This window comes from Geotrypetes seraphini, chromosome 5, assembly GCF_902459505.1.
Source record: "Geotrypetes seraphini chromosome 5, aGeoSer1.1, whole genome shotgun sequence".
Lineage (NCBI taxonomy): Eukaryota > Metazoa > Chordata > Amphibia > Gymnophiona > Dermophiidae > Geotrypetes > Geotrypetes seraphini.
The window spans coordinates 9,492,257-9,512,960 of record NC_047088.1 but is presented as its reverse complement, the minus strand read 5'-3'; the positions used below and the strand labels follow the sequence as shown (position 1 = coordinate 9,512,960).

The 20,704-nt window shown below is 45.6% G+C and overlaps 1 protein-coding gene across 1 annotated transcript in view; it reads right to left on the bottom strand.

Moving 5' to 3' along the window:
• The window catches only part of LOC117361057 (relaxin receptor 1-like), a 92,403-nt gene that overhangs the window by 34,680 nt on the left and 37,019 nt on the right, over positions 1-20,704 (bottom strand). The window contains exons 2-5 of the mRNA XM_033945877.1: positions 16,598-16,744; positions 11,938-12,027; positions 10,377-10,482; positions 2,384-2,455 (exon numbers count right to left, since the gene is read on the bottom strand). Coding sequence (XP_033801768.1) covers positions 2,384-2,455; positions 10,377-10,482; positions 11,938-12,027; positions 16,598-16,744 — 415 coding nt within the window. The remainder of the gene's footprint in view (positions 1-2,383; positions 2,456-10,376; positions 10,483-11,937; positions 12,028-16,597; positions 16,745-20,704) is intronic.

The following is a 20,704-nucleotide window of genomic DNA, read 5'->3' as shown; positions in this document are numbered from 1 at the left end:
ATACATGCCCCTAGCAGCGGGAGAGATGCCCAGTGTCTCCCACTGCCAACCAACACCCTCGGCAGTGGGAGAGATGCCCAATCTCTCCCACCCAACCAAAACACCCTACCCCGCAGTGGGAGAGATGCCCAGTGCCTCCCACCAACAACCAACATCCCCCAACTCCCCTCGGCAGTGGGACAGATGCTCATGCTCTTCTGCCGCCATGCAACCCCTCCCCATGTCTTCAAGGACCCCCACCCTCTCCCCCTTACCTTATTTTCATATGAATGGCTGAAGGGATGCCTACTCCCTCCAGCCAGCTGGCCTGCTTCTTCAAAATGGCGGGCTTTTCCCTCCCCGGTGCATCATGGGATGCACCAGGGAGGGGCCTGAAGCTCTGATTGGCCCAGGTTGTATAAGGCCTCTCCTATGGGTGCTACGCCACTGTCCTTATCTGCCTTGTTTTGCAGTGATTCACATTAAATTTCATTTGCCCTTTCCCAGTTCTCCAGTCCTGGAAGGTGAATGCTGCAGCTACGGCTGGGTTGACTTTAGGGTTAAGCAACAAAAACAAAAAGAGGGGTCCAACCTTATCTGCAGAAAAAACACCAACCAGGAACAAACAAAACAAACTGCAGATATGTGTACAAGATGCAGGCAAAATTTATTGTGACAATAAAAATCTATTGAAATAAAACACCTTTTACCAAACAAGGTGTTTTATTTCAATAGATTTTTATTGTCACATTAAATTTTGCCTGCATCTTGTACACATATCTGCAGTTTGTTTTGTTTGTTCTTGACTTTAGGGTTACCATATGGTTCCAGATAAAGGAGAACAGATTGAGACATCCAGATTTTACTTCCAATGCTGTCAATGGAAGTAAAACCCTAAATTAGGGTTACCATATTTTTCTCCAGGAAACCTCAGACACATGACCCTACTCTTTTCTGCCTCCAGACCCTCCCTATTTTGCCCCAGCCCTGCCCAGTTCTACCTCTAGCCCCGCCTCTACAAAGCCTCCTCTCTTCTTCCGGATGAGCCCCAGCCGTGTCTGGAGGGCCTGAAGCATGTGCGGATGTGTGTGACATCATCTGTACATGCTCAGAGGCCCTCCAGATGTGGCTGGAGCTCATTGGGGCTTTCTAAAACCCGGACAAATGCCAGGCTTTGGAAAATCCATCTGGGCCATGTTTGGATTTTCCCGAACATCTGGTAACCCTACCCTAAATGGATGGCTTATCCTCCCTGAGCCTCTTATAAAGGGTTCCTCTAGGCCAGTGATTCCCGACAGGGGCGCTACCGCCCACCGGTGGGCGCTGAGAAGTCTAAGGGGGGCATTTTGTGTCCAAGTCATATTGAGAGGGCATTGAGGACCAGCCACTGCCCCCTTGAGCAATTGACGATTCCAATGGCCACTGATGGCAGCACTATCATCTTTGTTTTGATTCTTCAACTTTTTAACGCTTCAACTTTTTGCTGCCATGGCAACGTTCTCACCAAGTCCCGCGCGACTGCCCCAACGCATCTCCTCTGACTCATGCCGCCCAGGCGGAAACAGGACGTGTTTCAGATGAGAAGCTGTAGGGTAGTCGTGCGGGACTTGGTGAGAACGTTACCATGTCCAGACACCTCAGAAAGAGAAAACTATGAAGAGCGCCCGTGAAGGTGAGGAGAAGGGAGGAAGGTGGCCCGATGAGGGGAAGAGGTTGAGTGGCGCTGAAGGGAAGTGAGGAGGGGTGAGAGAAGGAAGCAGACGCTGAAGGGAAGAGGAGAGAGAGGAAGAAGAAGATGCAGGATGGAAGTTTCATCACATCAAGCTCAGCTCTCTCACTAATGTTATATTCATTTTTTTAATAACATTTTTTAAATCATACTGTGAGCAATACGTCAATATTGTTATCATCTTCTAATAAAAGAATTTAAAAAATTTGTCCTTGTTTTTCAATATATAGTATGTAGAATATTGTTTACCCAAGGGGGTGCTATCAAATCATTCACTGAAAAAGTGGGCTCTGATTCAAAAAAGGTTGGGAACCTATGCTCTAGGGGCACTGGAAGGAGATTTCGGATAAATTCTGGGCTAGATCTCATCAGTGCAAGAGTTCCGAGTATTGTGGAATCAGTTTTCTTATTCTGTTATTTGCATAGAACTGGAAGGTTTTGCGGAATAATAATAAAGTGTTATGTTATATAACACCTTCCAGGGGAAATGCTGGAAATACCTTCAGTTTGAATTAATGAGGGCCAGTTCAACTCTTTACTGGCATAAAGGAGAGCCTCCGAGCTGCCTGGGAAGGAGTTCTTACAGGGGAAGAGGCAGGACCCAGAGCCAAGCACTGCACATATAATATCCTCTATTATTTCACCACACACACATTGTATTCCTTGTATACTTACAGAGCCTTCAGGCCTTGGTATCTGATGAACTGGTGGTCAGAGAGTAACTTGATTTTATTATTCTGAAGATTTCTAAATAGAGAAACAAAAAAAAATAGAATCATATTTTTTTAAATATATAAAAATGATACCTAGAAGCTTGCTTCAAAGACTAGCTCAGTCCCCTGAACTCCTGGTGCAGAATCGACCCTGTCTCATGAGAGCCCTACAGCCTCTGGGGTAGCTGTCAGGGAACGGTTTGCTGAATCCAGCATCCTGCCTCCGGTAGAACCCAATTTAGATTGCAATTACATGGCAGACACAAAAAGGAGATCTATTGCCAAAAGCCCCTCCCCACACACACACCCCCTTCTTCAGAGCGGAAGAGTGGAAATGGGAAGGCTTTGGGAGGAGAACGGGAGTTTTAAGTGTAGTGGGGGTTCCCCCCACACCCCTCAATGGGAGTGTGAGTGTGTTGGGGAGGTTTCCCCCAAACCCCCCCAGACCACTAACGTGAAGGCATAGGGGTGGTGAGTGGGCGATGCACATATCTCCTGCGCTCAAATGTTGGGGCGGAAGTGTAGGCGCGCGTGCATTTGTCAGGCCACTGTTGGAAACAGGATACTGAGCTTGATGGACCTTCAGTCTGTCCTAGTATGGCGATTTTTATGCTCTTATGAACTGCAGGGCTGTTAATAAGTAGGGTTACGAGAAGTCAAGGTTTCCCTGGACATGTCCTCTTCTTGAGGCCTTTTTATATTACTCTTTTTCTCTGGGGAAACTGGACATCTAGAAACCCTACAGTAGTGGTCTTCATTGCAAGGCCTACAGAGACCTTCTGGGAGGCTCACACACCTATCAGGAGTCTCCTCCTCCCCTGGTGAGATCCGGTGCTTGCTCACCATTCTCATTCCCAGCAGTGCAGCTCTGTCTCTTTGGGTAGCCTGCACTATGAGTGAAGTAAACACACTGCCAGCGACCCTGAAGCTTTTCCTCCACTACTGCTTCCAATTCCTACATAGGCAGGAAGCAGTAGCAGAGAGAAAGCTTCTGGGTCACCGACGACATTGTGTTTAATTCACTCACGTTGCTGGTGGTCTGAAGAGTTACAACAGCACCACTGGGAAGAATGGTGAGCAAGCACTGGATCCCACAGGAGGGGAGGAGAATAGCATGGGGAGGTTAAGAGAGATGCTGGACCATGGGGATGGGGAGGAAAGGGGCAGATAGAGATGCCAGACCATGGGAGAGGAGGGGAAGGAAATGGAAGGAGAGAGATATCAGACCACTGGAAAGGAAAGGGGGGGGTGAGGAAGAAGAGAGATGCCAGACCAGGGAAAGGAAGGAGGTGGGAGAGATTCCAGACTAAGGCAGGGGGAGTGAAAGGGAAAGACAGAGAGATGCCATACCACAAAGGGGGAGGAAGGAAAGGAAGGAGGGGAAAGAAATGCCAGACTGTGAGAAGGAGAGGATGAAGATTCCAGACCATAGGAGGGGGACATGGAGAAGACAGATGTCAGATCATAGGAGAGGGAGGAGATGGTACACAGGGATGGAAGGAAAAAGGGAGAGAGAGGGAGGACATGATACACAGGGATGGGACTGGTGGGGAAGGGAAGAGAGATGGAAAAAATGCTGTTTATGGATAGATTGGAATGGGGGAGAAGAAAGAAGGAGGAGATGGCATAAATGGATTGAGGGGAAGGGCAGAAAAAGGGAGGAGATAGTGTACATGGATTGAGGGGAAGGGCAGACATGGAAAAATAGATGTGACGAGGAAGTACAAAAATGGAAGAAAGTTGACTATTAAAAGTTAATGCCAATGATGGATGTAGACTTACTCCATCCTATATGTCTATGGGTAAAATACTGTTTCTCTCAGCAGATTGATTTGGTTTCTAAACGCTCAGAGATATGAAACTCTAATGTGGAGCCGAAGCCTCCGAGTTCACCTTCCAGTCATAGCGTCATAAATTATAATCAATCTCTGAGACAAAATAGTAAGTTCCCTTATTCTTCTATAGTCTCTTGTTTTTATATATTTTTTCTTCTTTTTCTTTTACTTATATTTATTTCTTCTTAATTCTTCTTACCCAATTAAAGTTGTAAAGTAATAAAAAATCAGATGACGATCATTAATCAGATACAAATCTCAACTTAACTTTAGTATATTCCGTGGTCCAATCAATCTGCGGAGAGAAACAGTTTTTTAGCCATAGACATATAGGATGGAGTAAGCCTTATTGTTTGGACTTTAAGCACTTGACTTATCTCCTGTTCAAATTGCATTACTCTGTGCTTAGTTAAAGATGGATGTAGGGCAGAAAGTGAAGGAGAGAAAAGCAGCAAATGGATAAGGCGGCTCTGGAAACAGAGTTAAGAGCACAGACAGAAGGAAGTGAAACCAGAGACGAGGAAAAGATGAATAGAAAAATAAAATCACCAGACAACAAAGGTAGGAAAAGCGATTTTATTTTCAATTTAGTGATTGAAATGTGCCAGTTTTCAGAATTTACATCTACTGTTCATGTTTTGCACTGTTCAGGACGAAATGCATTTCTTTCTGTTTCTCTGTTGTACTGCCTGCAGAGCCTGGCATCGTAGGGTTTCGTTTGGGTATATTAGGACTTTAAGTTTGTGGTCTGTGTTCTGCATGTGTGACCAAGGCCAGGTGATCTGGTAGGAATGAAGGTTGACAAGCGTTATTGGTGTCATGGCCCCAAGTAGGAAGAGATTTGTTGGCAGTTTGTCTGGGTTTTGGAAGGCCCTGAGCTCAGGGCTGTGTCTGGAGGGCCCCTGCACGTGTACAGACATTGACGAGATGATATCACAATCATGTGAGCATGAGCATGATGTCACGGTGTGTGAAGGCCCTCTAGTTCTGTCCGGAGCTCGGAGGAAATGTGTGGGGGCAGGGCTGGAGGCAGAACGGCACAGGGCCATGTGTCCTCTTTTTAAAAAAAAGGAAATCTGGTAACCCTATTAATAAGTATTTTTTGAAACTGTTTCATGGTAGTTCTATTATAAGTTTCATTTTGCTGATTTTGAGTTTACCTTATTCATTAAATTTATGTTTATATTTGGTCTTTTTAGTAATGTAATGGTGTTACCAAATTGTAAGTTTTATGTTGAATTATATTAGGTGAATCTCTTCACAAGACAGTAAGTAAATAATGTAAGGGTCAGAATTTGACTGTAACTTGAATAGCCAACACTAGGGATAATATCTTCAATAACTATTTACAAATCCCTTCCACAACACTCAGAATTCCTACGAGATTAACAGTCTCAGGGTAGTGAAGGATCCTTCCAGAGGCAAGTCTGGAGACTAGAGATGTCTCTCCCTTGGGTGTAGTTCTTCTGCTGGGCTATTTTAGCATCTCTTATCGCTTTCCCTTCTTTCTGCTCTTCTCAGGCACTGTTAGAAGATGGGATCGCCATGCTGCAACATTTTGATAGACTCCAGGTCAGTGAGTGTTAGGTCTAGACCAGTTTTTCCCCCAGTAACGAGGCTACTGCAGCTTGGAGGATTCATATTTCCAGTGCAAAGGCTTGGAGGTGCAAGCCAAGCCAAGACCCTCCCCTATATCAGCCCTGTCTTCTTTCCAAGGGCTGGACCCTCCCAACCAGTCAGTTACACAGGGAAGTTACAGGGGTTTGTTAATTAAAAGTCAACATCTGTTTCTCTGGTATTGCTGATCAGGCTGTCTGGGTACCTATCTAACTCTTAAAGTACCAAGAATTCTACCACAACTACTTTTTACATATTATTTCTAAAGTGCTACCAGCAGGATCCTGGCTCCAGCAATACTTTAGGACGACACCTCACTTTTACCTCAGATGTCACTTAAATCCTCTGCTCTTAACATAGAATCCCATCCCTTCAAGGCAGGTGGCACTGCCATCACAAGGCGTAGAAAGCAGGCCTGGGCCAGGGGCAAGAGGACATCCCTGCAGCCTGGGGACCTTTTCTTCCAGCCTGCTTTGCTCTGCTGTTCCAAAACCTTCTGCTTTGACTGCATCAAAGAATCTCAACTCAGGGAAGTGAGATCTATGGCGATGTGGGTCGAGCTGCGCAGGGTGTCCAGCTGCGTTTGTGCTCATGACCTCAAACGCTCTGAGTGGTACCGAAAACAGAAATGCACGCTGATCATCTCCAGCATTGCTGCGGACAAATCTATTTCACGTTTAACGCCACTGGGAGAGCTGCAGGTGCAGAAGCCCAGGCTGTGTAGGAAGCACACGCTGGAACTGGGAATAATGGGAACTGGAAAAGCCAGAAGTGCGTTTGATGTCACTGCTGTCACTTTCAGATGAGGCCCTAATGCCGCTTCTGCCTTTTCAGGAGGAAGGAGGTACTGAATTTAAATGAAATCAACCTCTGTCCCAGCATTAGGGATCTGACTTTTACAATCAAATGATAACACAGCAAAATTCAACAACATCAAACAAAAAATGGTTAATAAAGTCAAAACATATTTCTTTAAGAAATATCAAGGCAACTAGAGACATGTACCCAGCTGCTAGCCTAATTTTGTCCCACAATATGTCTGCCAAATGCCCCCAGCCTTCAGCAGTTTCATTTAATTGGCCTCTAATTGGATGTCCACTAACTTGGTGCGTGCCCTAAGGCCTCTATACTGTCAAGAAAGTTTAACATTCTCTGATGTTGCTGGAATATTCTTCCTCCATGACTTCTAGGCCATTGCCCGGGGCGCTGATCAAAGCTGGCTCATCAGTCTCAGCTATCAGAGTTAATGAGCTCAGGAACAATCCCTTCTGCACGTTGACGTGAAACAATTCCACTTACAGACTGGCTGTTGGTTGTGTGTAAAGAGAAAAGAGGACAGACAGCCAAGAGAAGAGCTGGGATTAGAACAGACAGACACAGAGACACAAGGGGTCAGCGCAGAAAGCGTCTGCAAGTCCAACCACGGGGCTACTGAGGAAAGGCTAAAGCAGCTAGGGCTCGTCAGCTTGGAGAAGAGATGGATCAGAGACAGTGGCGTAGCGAGGGTGAGAGGCCCCTCCCCTTCCCTTCCCTTCCCTTCCCCCGCATCTCTAGCTGTTCACCGCCATGAGCAACAAGAACTTCAACATGCTCCTCGCGACCCCGTCGGCTCTCCCTCTGACGTCACTTCCTGTGCGCCACACCCAAATTGCAGCCTGACTTCTACTGACCTTCCATAAACATTTAGGGCCAGATTCCGTAGGCAGCGCCTAAATTGGGCAGCCATCTACAAGAACGGCACTGGCTGCCTGTCGTTCACGCTTAGGCGCCGTTTAAAGAATCATGCCTAGGCATTGCCTACCAGAAAATTCAGGCATCTGCAATGCAGGCCAGGGGGTGGGAGGTCTGTTTTGGTGGGGGTGGGCGGTTGTGAGGGGGCTCAGAATTAAGGAGAAGATAAAAATACTGATCCCCCTTATGCGGGTCCCAGCCAACTTTCAGCCGACACATTACATTGCATTAGTGACTTCTATTCCGCCAATACCTTGCAGTTCTAGGCGGATTACAAAAGAGGAGAACTGGACATTTCCAGGGGAATTACAGAATAGGGAACTGAGTCTTTGCCGAGAAATTTACAAGATTGGGAATAGTTAAGGTGAGGTATTAGTTTGTCTTGATACATTTTCTGAATAGCAGGGTTTTAATTTCCTTTCAGAATGTTTTGTAATCAGTCGTTGTTATCAGTATGTTGGAGAGGTGGTGATCTAGTTTCGCTGCTTGCGTTGCTGGTAGGCTGTCATACATCTAATTGCGTAGTGTGCCTTTAATTGGGGGGTGAGTAAATGGGGTCTGTGTCCCGGATTTGTTCCGGTTTAGGCAAACATTCAGGTAGGTGGCTGCTGAGACGTATACTGTATATTCAATGCAGTGCCTGAACATGGCCCTTGGTTTCATAGGCGCCAGAACTGTGGCCTCCCCCCAAATTTTAACCCTGGTGGTCCAGGGGAGCAGCGGGCAGGAGCGAGCTTTCCAGGCTCCTGCCTGCTGCTAACCTGGTCGGTGGCAGCTGATTTCTTCTGCCGCTGAGTGGCAATCAGCTGGAGCGCACTTTGGCACTGCCTGTTCGGCGCTTAGCGGCTTCTTTGACTGGTTCCCGTTCCGCTGCCTATGCTTGGTCTAATTTAGCCAATGAGGGTCAGTGTATAAAAAACGCAGACCACCACCAGCTCCCAAATGAACAGAATGTGTTAAATAGTGAGGAAGGGCCGTGGCTTGCTGGTTGAGCTGCAGCCTCTGCACCTAGTGGCTGTGAGATCAAATCCTGGTGCTGCTCCCTGTGACCTTGGGCAAGTCACTTAATCCTCCAGTGCCCACCGCTTTGAAATGCCAAAGCCACAAAAAGGCGGCATCCAAGCTCCCTTTCCCTAAATATGCTTTACAGGGGGATGATGTTTTGTAGAATTAGCCCTGAATTGTCTGAGAGTGCTGGATGGATAACAGATGAAATATTGATAATCTCGGCCTGCATCATCGCCAAGTCTCTCCCGCCATCTTATGAGCAGCTGTTGCTGCTCTGGGGATCGGTCAACGAGAGGAGGAAAAGGTCTAAACTGCCTGCAAGTACAAAGATTAGTACCCACAGAACTGCAAACAAGGGTAATGCCCCTCAGAGTTACCATCTGGATTTTTCCGTCAGCCGACACTAGCCTCATCTCATTTCCCCCTTTTACATATCGCTGTGTCCTGTTAAGTGTGATGCACCTTTACCTACTGAAGGCCAGAGCAGTTTTCACCTGCAGGATTTTTGCTACCTGCCTAGAAATTTTTGATATGCGATTAATCAAGTGTTTTAATAAGCTTGAAACCTGATCTACTTGAAAGGTTCCCTCTCCGTGGTTTGTTTTTGGTCTAATTGTGGAAGAAAAGTCATCGTTCCCCGCAGTAGCTGTACTAATACAGTGTTTTTCATTCTCAGTCCTCAAGGGCTGTCATTGGGTCAGGTTTTTAGGACATTCCTGATGAATATGCATGAGAGAGATTTGCATGCCTACTTCCTACATTGTATGCAAACCTCTCCCATGTATATTTATTAGGAGCATCCTGAAACTAGGGGCGTAGCCACGAGCAGGCCTACATAGGCATTGCCCACCCAATTTGGGCTTAAGCCCGTTCACCCAGCAGATACAGGCTGCTGGCAGAAGATCCTACACACTACCAGTGGCTGACCTGGAAGCATTTCCTCTGACGTAAAATGCAATTGCATCAGAGGGAAGGCTTCTGGGTCAGTAGCATGTAGGAACCATTGCTAGTGACCTGAAGAATAGGTACACAATCTGGAGGGGTGGGAAGGGAGGGAGAGTCTGCTGCATAGGCTGGAGGGAGTAGGAAGGGAGGGAGAGAGAGAGTCTGCTGCAAGGGATTGGAGAAGGGAGGGAAAGAGAGTGATGTCCACCAACCTTGGGCTCAGGCCTGCCCAAAATTGGCTGGCTACACCACTGCCTTAAACCTGACCCCTTAAGGGCTGGGAATGAAGATCTGTACTAGATGGTTTGGATAGGCTGGAGTGGGCTTTGACAGTATCGTGTGGACTTCTATGGTCTATGTCCCAGAAATGCCAAAGAGATCATTTTAATCATGAATTAATGAGTGTGACTGTTAGGCAGACTGGATGGATGGTTCACTTCTTTATCTGCCATAATTTAGTAGGTTACTAAGATAGGTAGACAGCCCTATGTCATCACAGATCAGCATGGGCAGTCCTGGTTTTATCTCATGACATTTGTGGATGTGTGGTTTTCACTTTTCTAAGAACAGCAAGTATGCAAACGGACACTTACAAATACCAGCAAGACCAGTTGAATGTTGTTCCAAAGGTCTGCAGTCACTTGAGCACCAGAGACTCAGAAACCAGTACCTGCGACAGTGGTGGAGAATAATACAGATGAATTCTGCTGCCCCCTATATTTTCCCTGTGGTCTCCTTCATATTCCCATCCCTTTGAGATCCCAGAAAATCCCTGTTTGTCTCCGGGGGTGTCCAAATGACCCCGAGTCAATTACTCACAGAATTGTGACATTGGAAGAAGCAGAAGGAACCATGTGCAGGTTCCGAAAGGAGCAATTGGTCATCTTCCCCGAACACTGGCATTTTTCTGGGATGATATCCAGCACTGAGAAGGAGAAGAACAGAAAGCAGTGGCCAAAATTACTGTACAGTAGGGGTTAGATTAAGGAGTATGGGCTGCTGAATCCATTCACATTTCATTAGCTACAAGGATAGAAAGGACCCGTATAACCATTAGGCAATCTAGGCAATTGTCTAGGGCAGCATCTTCTAGGACAGGGATCTAAGTTCAAACCCAGTCCCGAAGGTCCACAACTCAAGCTGGCTTTCAAGACTTCCAGGATTGCTTCCTGAACACCAGGTTGGGTTGTAGACCTTTTCTAGGGCATGGCACAAAGCTGAGACAAAAAAAAGACAAGAGGTCCTGACAATCGCATCAGCTCCAATCCACCGGTGCTTACTTTTACCTACAGGGAGGCTTCAAATAGTCCATTTAACTGAGCACATAGCTTTTATGAGTTACCTTCAAGCTACAATGAACAGAGCTTGACAAATAAGCAGCAGAACGTAAGGCAGCGTATTTGACGTGTAGATACCACAGAAGCAAGAAGTCGGTCTCAGCTTCTCAGAGGGGGGTATCAGGCAGCTGCACTTCTGGATTTCATATACAACCAGATTCATGAAGGTTAGGGTCTGGATAATCTATTCTAATCTGACATGAGTACTTTTTTTTTATTCTGCTTTACTAAATGGCTCAAGACAGATTACAATAGAAAAAAAAATTGGGAAATCCCTATATATTAGACACAACTATGAAACTTCAGCCCCAGTGGTGTAACGAGGGTAGGAAGCGTCCCACACCATCTTCCTTCCCTGCCCCCCATACTTATGCCCTCCTTTTCCTCATGTACCTCTTTAAATCTTGGCCAGTGCCAGCAACTTTCAAGCTTACAGAGCATGCCAATGATGGCTTTCTCTCTGATGTCACTTCCTGGCCCCGCGACCTGGAAGTGAATCCAGAGGGGAGCCAGGTTGGCGAGCAGCATACCAATGAAGTTGCTTGTACTGGAAAGATTTAAAGAAGTACCTGTGGGGAGGGTGTGTGTGGAAGGAAGGCATGAGTATGGGGGGAGGGCAGAAAGGTGCTGGCACCCCACCAAGACAGTGCCTGAGGAGGTCCATCCCCCTGCACTACGCCACTGGTCAGCCCATATCTCTAGTCCTCAAAAGCCCAACCATTTAGGATCTCAGAAGGAGGCCCTCTCCCCTGTAAGCGCTCCACATTTTTTATTTTTGTCTTCCTGTTTACACATACGAAAACAAAGATGAGTAAGAGAAGGCAGAATGTGGTTAATAGAAGGTTCCAAGGCTGATGACAGCCTACTTTTGTCAGTGAAGCATAGTGGAAATAAGAGAGAAAGATGCTGGACAGAGGGGAGAGGGAGAGATGCTGGGCCATGGCAGGAGCAGGAAGTGACTTGGGCATGATTAGCAGCCAGCAGAAAATCGCCAGAACAGTCTCTTAGGTGCTCAATGTTTAAGGCTTTCGCTTTATACTTACTGCAGTCTCCAGCTTCCTCTTCCAGAGTTGATCCGCTTCCTCTGGAACTCAGAATGTCATCCATTTCTTTCGGCCATCCATAGATATCAACTAGATAGAACAGAGAAGGAAAAAAGGGAGGCAGTTTCATTCACAGCAAGGACAGCAGAGTTCCTCCGTGATTAGTTTTATAAGCGATAATGCAGAGGGGACAGCAGATAAGGTTTAGTAGACAATGTGTCTAATATTGTTACAGGATGGACATTTCTACAAAGGAAATTAAAAAAAATGAGAAGAAATCTCAAAGAACTTGAAGAATGCTCATGTGTTTGTCGTGTAAGATTTAATACAACGCAGTTGGTTTTAAGAAAGGTTTGGACAAATTCCTGGAGGAAAAGTCCATAGTCTGTTAGTAAGACATGGGGGAAGCCTCTGCTTGCTCTGGTTCGGAAGCATGGAATGTTGCTACTCTTTGGGGTACTAGAATCTTGTTACTTTCTGAGATTTCGGAATCTTGCTATTCTTTGAGATTCTGCATGGAATGTTGCTACTCTTTGGGATTTGGCCAGGTACTAGGGATCTGGATTGGCCACCGTGAGAACGGGCTACTGGGCTTGATGGACCATTAGTCTGACCCAGTAAGGCTAGAGACCCATGCACTCGTGGTTTGGAGATCCCAGGGAGCAGTGCCTGATGGGAGATGAAGTACTGATGTGACCTGAGCAGGGGAGAGACCGAAGGCACAACATATTTGGTGTTTTTTAAGGCAGCTGAACAGTGTGCCAGATCAGAGCTAGGATGTGCAGGAGGAGAGACATTAAAAAAGGGATGAGAATGTCTTGCTAGAGGTCACAGGTAAGCCCTGAACTGGACTACTGTGCCTGGTCTTACCTCCAAAAGATACAGCAGAAAAATACCAGAAAAAGGTACCCGTACAATGCAATAATGTTCAGGAAAATGTTCTATCTAGCGTATGGAAAGCTGTCTTGGTGTGGAAGGAATTGTGAGTCTGCAAGGTGCGAGTGCAGGTCACAGCAGTTGTGTCTCTTGCTTGCGACTTCGCCTAACTTCCCTGCACTACTTTACATATATCACATAGTCGACAATCAGCATTTCCTAGATTTAGCTCTGTACGGACCCTGAAAGTGGTGTTTCATATACACAGCTATAAGTCTTCCTTTCAGAGTGTAAACACAATTCACATCCATTGTACAGCAGCCTTCTTTGAAAAGAAATTTATTCCCTGCTTCATCCCTGCACCATGAAGTCTTTCCTCCCGTCTCAATGAGAACTAAGTGCCAGTCCCTCATTGCCCCCAACACTCCTGCCTCCTTGTCCTGTCGGAGAGTGGTCAGCATCAAAGACCGTAGCCTTTGGGTTGGGTGACCTCTGCATGACACCACTTTACACAGTGCTGGCATCGTGCTACCAATTTAAATGGCCATCTGCCTCTCTGAAGAGTGAGGAATGAAGCTGGATTTGCCAAATTTTCTTATCTTTCAGAGCATGGATTCCTTGTGAATATGCAGAACTGTAAAATGTGAATGTTTGACATGTCCTTCCTGGCAGGAACTGGGACCAAGTTAACTCTGTCCATGCTGGCATGCGCTGTGCATATCCACAGCTGGACCTGTCTCCCCTCTTCTCCCCCTCACAAATATCCCCTCCACTATCGAAAACTGAAGTCAAATTACTACAAAATGCTACATAGAACAATCAAGCTGACAGAATGCTTCAGTCACACATGGCAGGAATAGCTTTGGGGGGTGCAACTAGGGCAACTATCCCCTGGTGAGAGAGAGCCCTAAGCCAGCTGGAAGCTAAAGAAGCACAGCTTGGGTTTTGCAGTCCCCAGTTATAGAAACACATAAACATGATGGCAGATAAAGGTCAAATGGCCCATCTAGTCTGCCCATCCACAGTAACCATTATCTCTTTCTCTCTCCGAGAGATCCCACGTGCCTATCCCAGACCCTTTTGAACTCAGACACAGTCTCTGTCTCCACCACCTCTTCTGGGAGACTGTTCCATGCATCTATCACCCTTTCTGTAAAAAAGTATTTCCTTACATTACTCCTGAGTCTATCACCTCTTAACTTCATCCTATCCCCTCTCATTCCAGAGCTTCCTTTCAAATGAAAGAGACTCGACTCATGCACACTTATGCCATGTAGTTATTTAAACATCTCTATCATATCTCCCCTCTCCCACCTTTCCTCCAAAGTATACAGATTGAGATCTTTAAGTCTGTCTCCATATACCTTACGATGAAAACCACACCATTTTAGTAGCCTTCCTCTGGACCAACTCCATTCTTTTTATATCTTTTTCAAGGTGTGGCCTCCAGAATTGTCCACAATATTCTAAATGATGTCTTACCAAAGTCTTATACAGGGGCATCAATATCTCCTTTTTCCTACTGGTCATACCTCTCCCTATGCACCCTAGCATCCTTCTAACTTTCGCCGTCACCTTTTCAACCTGTTTGGCCACCTTAAGATCATCACATACAATCCCACCCATGTTCCGTTCTTCTGTTATGCTCATAAATTCTTCACCCCCTAAATTGTACTGTCTAGCACTAGCTCTAGCAGGATACATATTTCAAATCTGATATATTCTAATCTTAAAATTGAAAATAAAATTATTTTTTTCTACCTTTTATTGTCTTGTCATTTTATTCTTCAAATCATGTTGGTCTTAGGCACTGGTCTCTGTTTTCTTTTGTCTTCTCTTAACTCACTTGCCAGGGTCTCCTGACCATTTGACATTTCTTCTTTCTCCATGCTCACCATCCATCTTCTATCTCTAGTAGCCCTCACACTGTCTCTCCCTGAATGCCGGCAGCAAAAAACAAACAAACAAACACAACAAATCTGCGACTCTCCTGTGTTGGCCCCTTCTGCCTCCCGGGGCGGCCTACCGGCCAGCTGGAAGCTTCCTGCTTGTAGCGCTACTCTGGGACCTTCTTGCCGCAGAGTCCTTCCTTCCAATGTAAAGTTACATTGGAAGAAGACCTTTACCAAAGATAGCCTTTACCAAAGGATCACAAATAGAAATTGAACTCAGCAAATATTACAACACTGGAGAAATAAAAACAGATATGCACTTCTTTCTGTAGGGGGCCCAGGTCCGCCACAAATTAACCATTTCCCTTGCTGTGGCTGGCGGGGATCCCCAAACCCTGCCAGTTGAAGACCACCTCCTCCAGTCTGGCAGCTAGCGGAAATGTCTCTGAGCTGCCACCAGATGTAGAGCTTGGATAGTTCTGACTGCTGAACTAGAGGAAGAGATCTTCAGCCGGCAGGGCTTTGGGAAGCCCATCAACTTAGGTATTTATATTTTGTATTTGGGTAGGATGGGAAGAAAATTTAGTGCCTACCATTTTATTGGACTAATACATTTCTCAATTAGCTTTCAGAGGTCAAAACCTCTTTCTTCAGGTGTGTTACAGCACACCTGTCCCGACCTGAGGAAGGGTTTTGGTTTCTGAGTTAGTCAAAAAATGTATTAAAATTAGTCCAGTAAAAAGGACTTATTTCCATTTTCTATTTATAATCGTTTATGAACACAGCTACAATACTACTTTATCCTAAAGCAAATAAATAAAAGAAATATAATTTTTTTTCTACCTTTGTTGTTTGGTTTCTTCTTTCCTCATCTTCTCATCATTCTCTTCCTTCCATCCACTGTCTGCCCTCGCTCTGCCTCTTCCATATGGCATCTGCTCTCTTTCTATGCCTCTTCCAAAAATTGTCTCCCTCCCTCCTCCTCAATGGATTGTAGCATCTCTCTCTTCTCTTCTCTTTTCCTCCCCTTAGATCTGGTATCTGTCTCCTTCCTCCTCCCAGATCTGGTGCCTGTGTCCTACCCTTTCCCCCCTGCTCTGGCATCTCTCTCTCCTCTCCCTTCCTTTTCTTCCCTGGTCTTCCCTCTCAATTTATTTTCTGTCTCTGTCTAGATTAAATTCTTTCTTACTATTCAGACCTCAATTCCCCTCTTTTCATTGTGTCTATCTACAGCTTGCCACCTCGTTCCCTCTCCACTTCCAGTATCTAACTCTGTCCTCTTCACCCAATCCAGCATGTGCACTTTTTTTTTCTCCCTCCAACTTCCATCCAGCTTCTGCCCCCTCCCTTTCTCTCTCTCTCCCCCATTCAATATCTGCTCCCCTCTCTATCCTCCCCACATCTTTCCAGCATTTACTCCCCTCTCTCACCCCTCACCACTTCCATTCAGCATCTGTCCCCCTCTTTCTCCACACAAAAAACCTAAAGTGCCACTCAACCTCTTCCCCTTGTTGGATGACGTAGTGCTTTCCCAAATCAAAGTTTTGTCTCTCAGAGAGGCTCTGACGTGGCAGCCATTCTCACTAGTTGCATGCGGCTGCCCCGTAGCTTCTCCTCGGATGTGATCCGGTGGAAAGAACTGGTTTGAGAGAGAAAACTTTGGTTCGGAAAAGTGCCACAAAGGTGAGGGGAAGGGAGGGAGATGCCTGGATCATGGGGCCCCCTAGAGCTGTGGGGCCCAGTGCAGCTGCCTTGTTTGCCCTCCCCTAACGCTGGCCCTACCAGGGTCACCGGGATTTGATCTCACAAGTTCTGCAGGAAGAGGCAGCAGCTCTACCAGCGAGCCAGTCAGAAGAAAGAAAGATAGGAGTATGCCTGGAGAGAATAATTACCACAGTTTTCCTCATCAGCACCATTGGTACAGTCCTGAATGCCATTGCAGTGTAGCAGCTGGGGTAAGCAGACAGACAGATTGCCACAGGGGAAGTGTCCAACAGGGCAGCTTTCACTGTCCAGACTGGAAGAAATCATCAAAGTCTCTGAAACCAAAACAAGAGAAGGGTCTGAGGAATAAAGTACAATATGCAAGAATCTTTTAGGAAAAGCTCTGGGAGCAGGGCCAGTGCAAGATTCTGATGCACCATGAGAAGGGCCAGCCCTGCCACCAAGCAGTCTGCTTAGGACAATATGGCCATGTTTCACCCCCTTAGACAAGACATTTGCTTCAGAGGGTAGGGTGGCAGGTCAAGGCAGATCTTCAGAAGAGGCCTGTGCTGAAAGGCCCTGTCCATGCTGCTTCAGGCCTGAGAAGAGCTATGTCAGTGGCAGGCTTAGCAGGGGGAAGAGAATAGATGATGAAATGCTAGAACCGAGGGGGAGGGAAGGGGAGACGTTGCATTATTGGGGAAGGGTGTAAAGCACTGAGCTGTACCCGGTTCACCTAGGCAGTGTGTTAAGATACCTTTTGACTGGCACTGCCTGACTCTAAGTGGGGCAAGCACAAAGGTCCGAGCAACCTGGTAATGAAAGCTGGGTTGGGAGTGACTTTCTTTTGCAGGGCTAAGCTCAGTACAATAGCATGCAAATCATATGCAAATCATATGCATGCTAATTGTACTGAGTAGCCCGGTACAAGAGGGGAGGAGCATAACATAATTTATCCCCTCCTTTATCAACGCGTAGTGCAGGTTGTAGTGGCAGTAACTGCTCCGACGCTCAAAGGAATTCTATGCGCGTTGGAGCAGTTACCGCGTTAGTAAAGGAGGGGGTTATTTATTTATTAAAAAAATTTACATGCCGTATAAATCCTCTACAGTTTACATAGCAACATTCATAACTATTGGACAGTACATACATGTTCAATAATAGAAGGAAAAAACTCTTTGCTGTAGGAACATGGATGACAAAACAAACTTCATCCTCCTAGAAAACAGCAAAACTCCAGCCTTAACAAACCTAGTAATAAACTCGATCTCATGCCCCATTCATCCCACGCTAAAACTTCTTGGATTACTGATTGACAGAGGCTGTACCATGCAACCACAAATCAACAAAATAATAAAAACTATGAGAAACCTAAGACAAGTTCGAAAATTCTTTGACAGAAAACAATTCCAACTTTTGGTACAATCTCTTATCCTTGGATTAAAAGACTACTGCAACATGTTATACCTCCCCTGCCCAGCGGACATGATAAAGCAACTACAAACAATACAAAATACAGCCCTAAGACTCATCTACTCGCTGAAAAAATATGACCACATCACAGAGGCATACCACAACTCACACTGGCTCCCAATACAAGCAAGAGTACACTTCAAATTCTATTGCCTACTATACAAAGCTATTAACGGAGACAGCCCAGCCCACTGGAACAATCGACTAATTCAATCCACATCAACCAGACACAGGAGAACCCACTCACTATTCACACACCAATCGGCCATATACGGACATAGACCATGCATGCGGTCCCAGCACCGACCCCTGCAGAACTCCGCTCGTGACCCATAGCCAGTCTGAGTAGTGGCCCTTTACTCCAACCCTCTGTTTCCTGCCTGCCAGCCATCATCTGCCCTCTTCTCTTTCCCCAGTTCCATCATCTGCCCCTTCTCCCCACTTCCATCATCTGTCCCTTCTCTCTCTTTCCCCCCACTTCCATCAGCATCTGCCCCCTTTCGCTCCCTACAACCCAATTCCATGCAGTATCGTTCCCCCTTATGTCTCTTTCCCTGCAATTCCTTCAGCATCTGCCCCTTTCTCTCCCTCCACCAAGCATCCATAGCACCCTGACCCCCTTTGTCACCCTTCAGCATGATTCCATAGCACCCTGACCCCCCTTTGTCACCCTTCACCATGTTTCCATAGAACCCTGACCCCAAATATGTCAAACGAAGAAAAATGTACGACAACCTACTAGCCACCAGAGCAGCAAAGCTGGACAAGCAACTCACAAATCTGCTATCCTCGACCACAGACTATACAAAACCTTCAAAAAAGAAACAAAAACCCTACTTTTCAGTTACGGCTCCTCTAGCCTGGAACGCCTTGCCAATTTATTTAAGAGAAGAAAGAATTTTAGATAAATTTAAGAGCAACCTTAAGGGATTTCTTTTTAAAGATGCTTTTAGTGATTAATTGATTTTTTTTACATTTTATATTGAATCTTTTTTCAGTCCATATCAAATTTCCGTACCTCTCCCTATTGTTTTTATCCTTAAATGTTTCTTTTATATTGAATTGTATTTCTATCCATTACCTTACCTATTGTTGTCACATATGTTTATTGTTCTATTGTATATGTTTAGTCATGTTACGTATTTCAGACTATTTTGATTTGTTTTAAGTTGTTATAAATATGTATTTTTTACCCTAAATCTGTAATTGATGATGTACATCGCCTAGAACCTTGAATAGGTGATTAATCAAATCTTATCATAAACTTGGATTTATAATAAAATACATTAAACCTCTATAACAGAACCAGACCCGCCCCAAGCTTCACCCACAACACTATCTACAGAGCAAATCAAAAAGTATTCAAACCACTCACTAGGCATTTACTAGTATCGTGACAATTCTCGTGTAATCCCCCTTGAACCGCAAGGTAACGGCGGAATAGAAATCACTAATGTAATGTAATTGCAGGTAATTCCATTACACAATATCTCATCATAGGAAAGCATTTGCATTTCAGCATTTCCTTGAACCCTAATCTGACTGCACGTAAGCGCCAGAACTCCTGGCAAAGCTTTGCACCCCCCACTGACAGCCATTCACTTGTATATCGCAACTACCAGTGCGGTTAACAACATAATAAAATGGTGAATTATAATCCCAATATTTTAAAAACAAATGATCAAATAAGTATGTTTTTAACAGTTTTCTAAAAGCTGGATACAAATTAGAACTTAGGGCCTCTTCTATCAAACTGCGTTAGCACTTTTTAGCACAGAGAGCCTAATCTTTGCTCCATGAACTTTTGACAGCACTATATGGATAGTGGGTTGAAAATAGAGAATGACACAGGGACACATTTTTCCCTGTTCCCGCAGGAACTCAATTTCCCCGTCCCGTCCCCATTCATTTTGTCACTGTCCCTGTCCCATTCCTGTAAGCTCAGCATTAACCGCACAAGCCTCAAACACTTAGGATGTGCAGATGAGGACGGAGCTTAGGCATTGGTGGAATGAGGCATTATGACATCACAGTCTGAGCGCTAGAATGTTGCTACTTAGGATTTTAAAGCGTTTGACGCTTGTGCAGTTGAGGACAGAGCTTAAGAACATAAGAGCATAAGCAATGTCTCTTGGGTCAGACCTGAGGTCCATCGTGCCCAGCAGTCCGCTCACACGGTGGCCCAACAGGTCCAGGACCTGTGCAGTAATCCTCTATCTATACCCCTCTATCCCCTTTTCCAGCAGGAAATTGTCCAATCCTTTCTTGAACCCCAGTACCGTACTCTGCCCTATTACGCTCTCTGGAAGCGCATTGGCTAAGGCTCTTAACATTTGCATCTCCTCTTCCTATAGGCTAAGGCTCTTTACACCTGCATTGTGATGTCATAGAGCTTTATGGTTACAGAAACCTAGAAACATGATGGCAGATAAAGGCCAAATGGACCATCCACAGCATCCACTATCTCCTCCTCTCCCTATTGGCTAAGGCTCTTAACATTTGCATCTCCTCTTCCTATAGGCTAAGGCTCTTTGCACCTACATTGTGATGTCATAGAGCTTTATGGTTATAGAAACCTAGAAACATGATGGCAGATAAAGGCCAAATGGTCCATCCGCAGCATCCACTGTCGCCTCCACACCCTATTGGCTAAGGCTCTTAACATTTGCATCTCCTCTTCCTATAGGCTAAGGCTCTTTGCACCTGCATTGTGATGTCATAGAGCTTTATGGTTATAGAAACCTAGAAACATGATGGCAGATAAAGGCCAAATGGTCCATCCGCAGCATCCACTGTCGCCTCCACACCCTATTGGCTAAGGC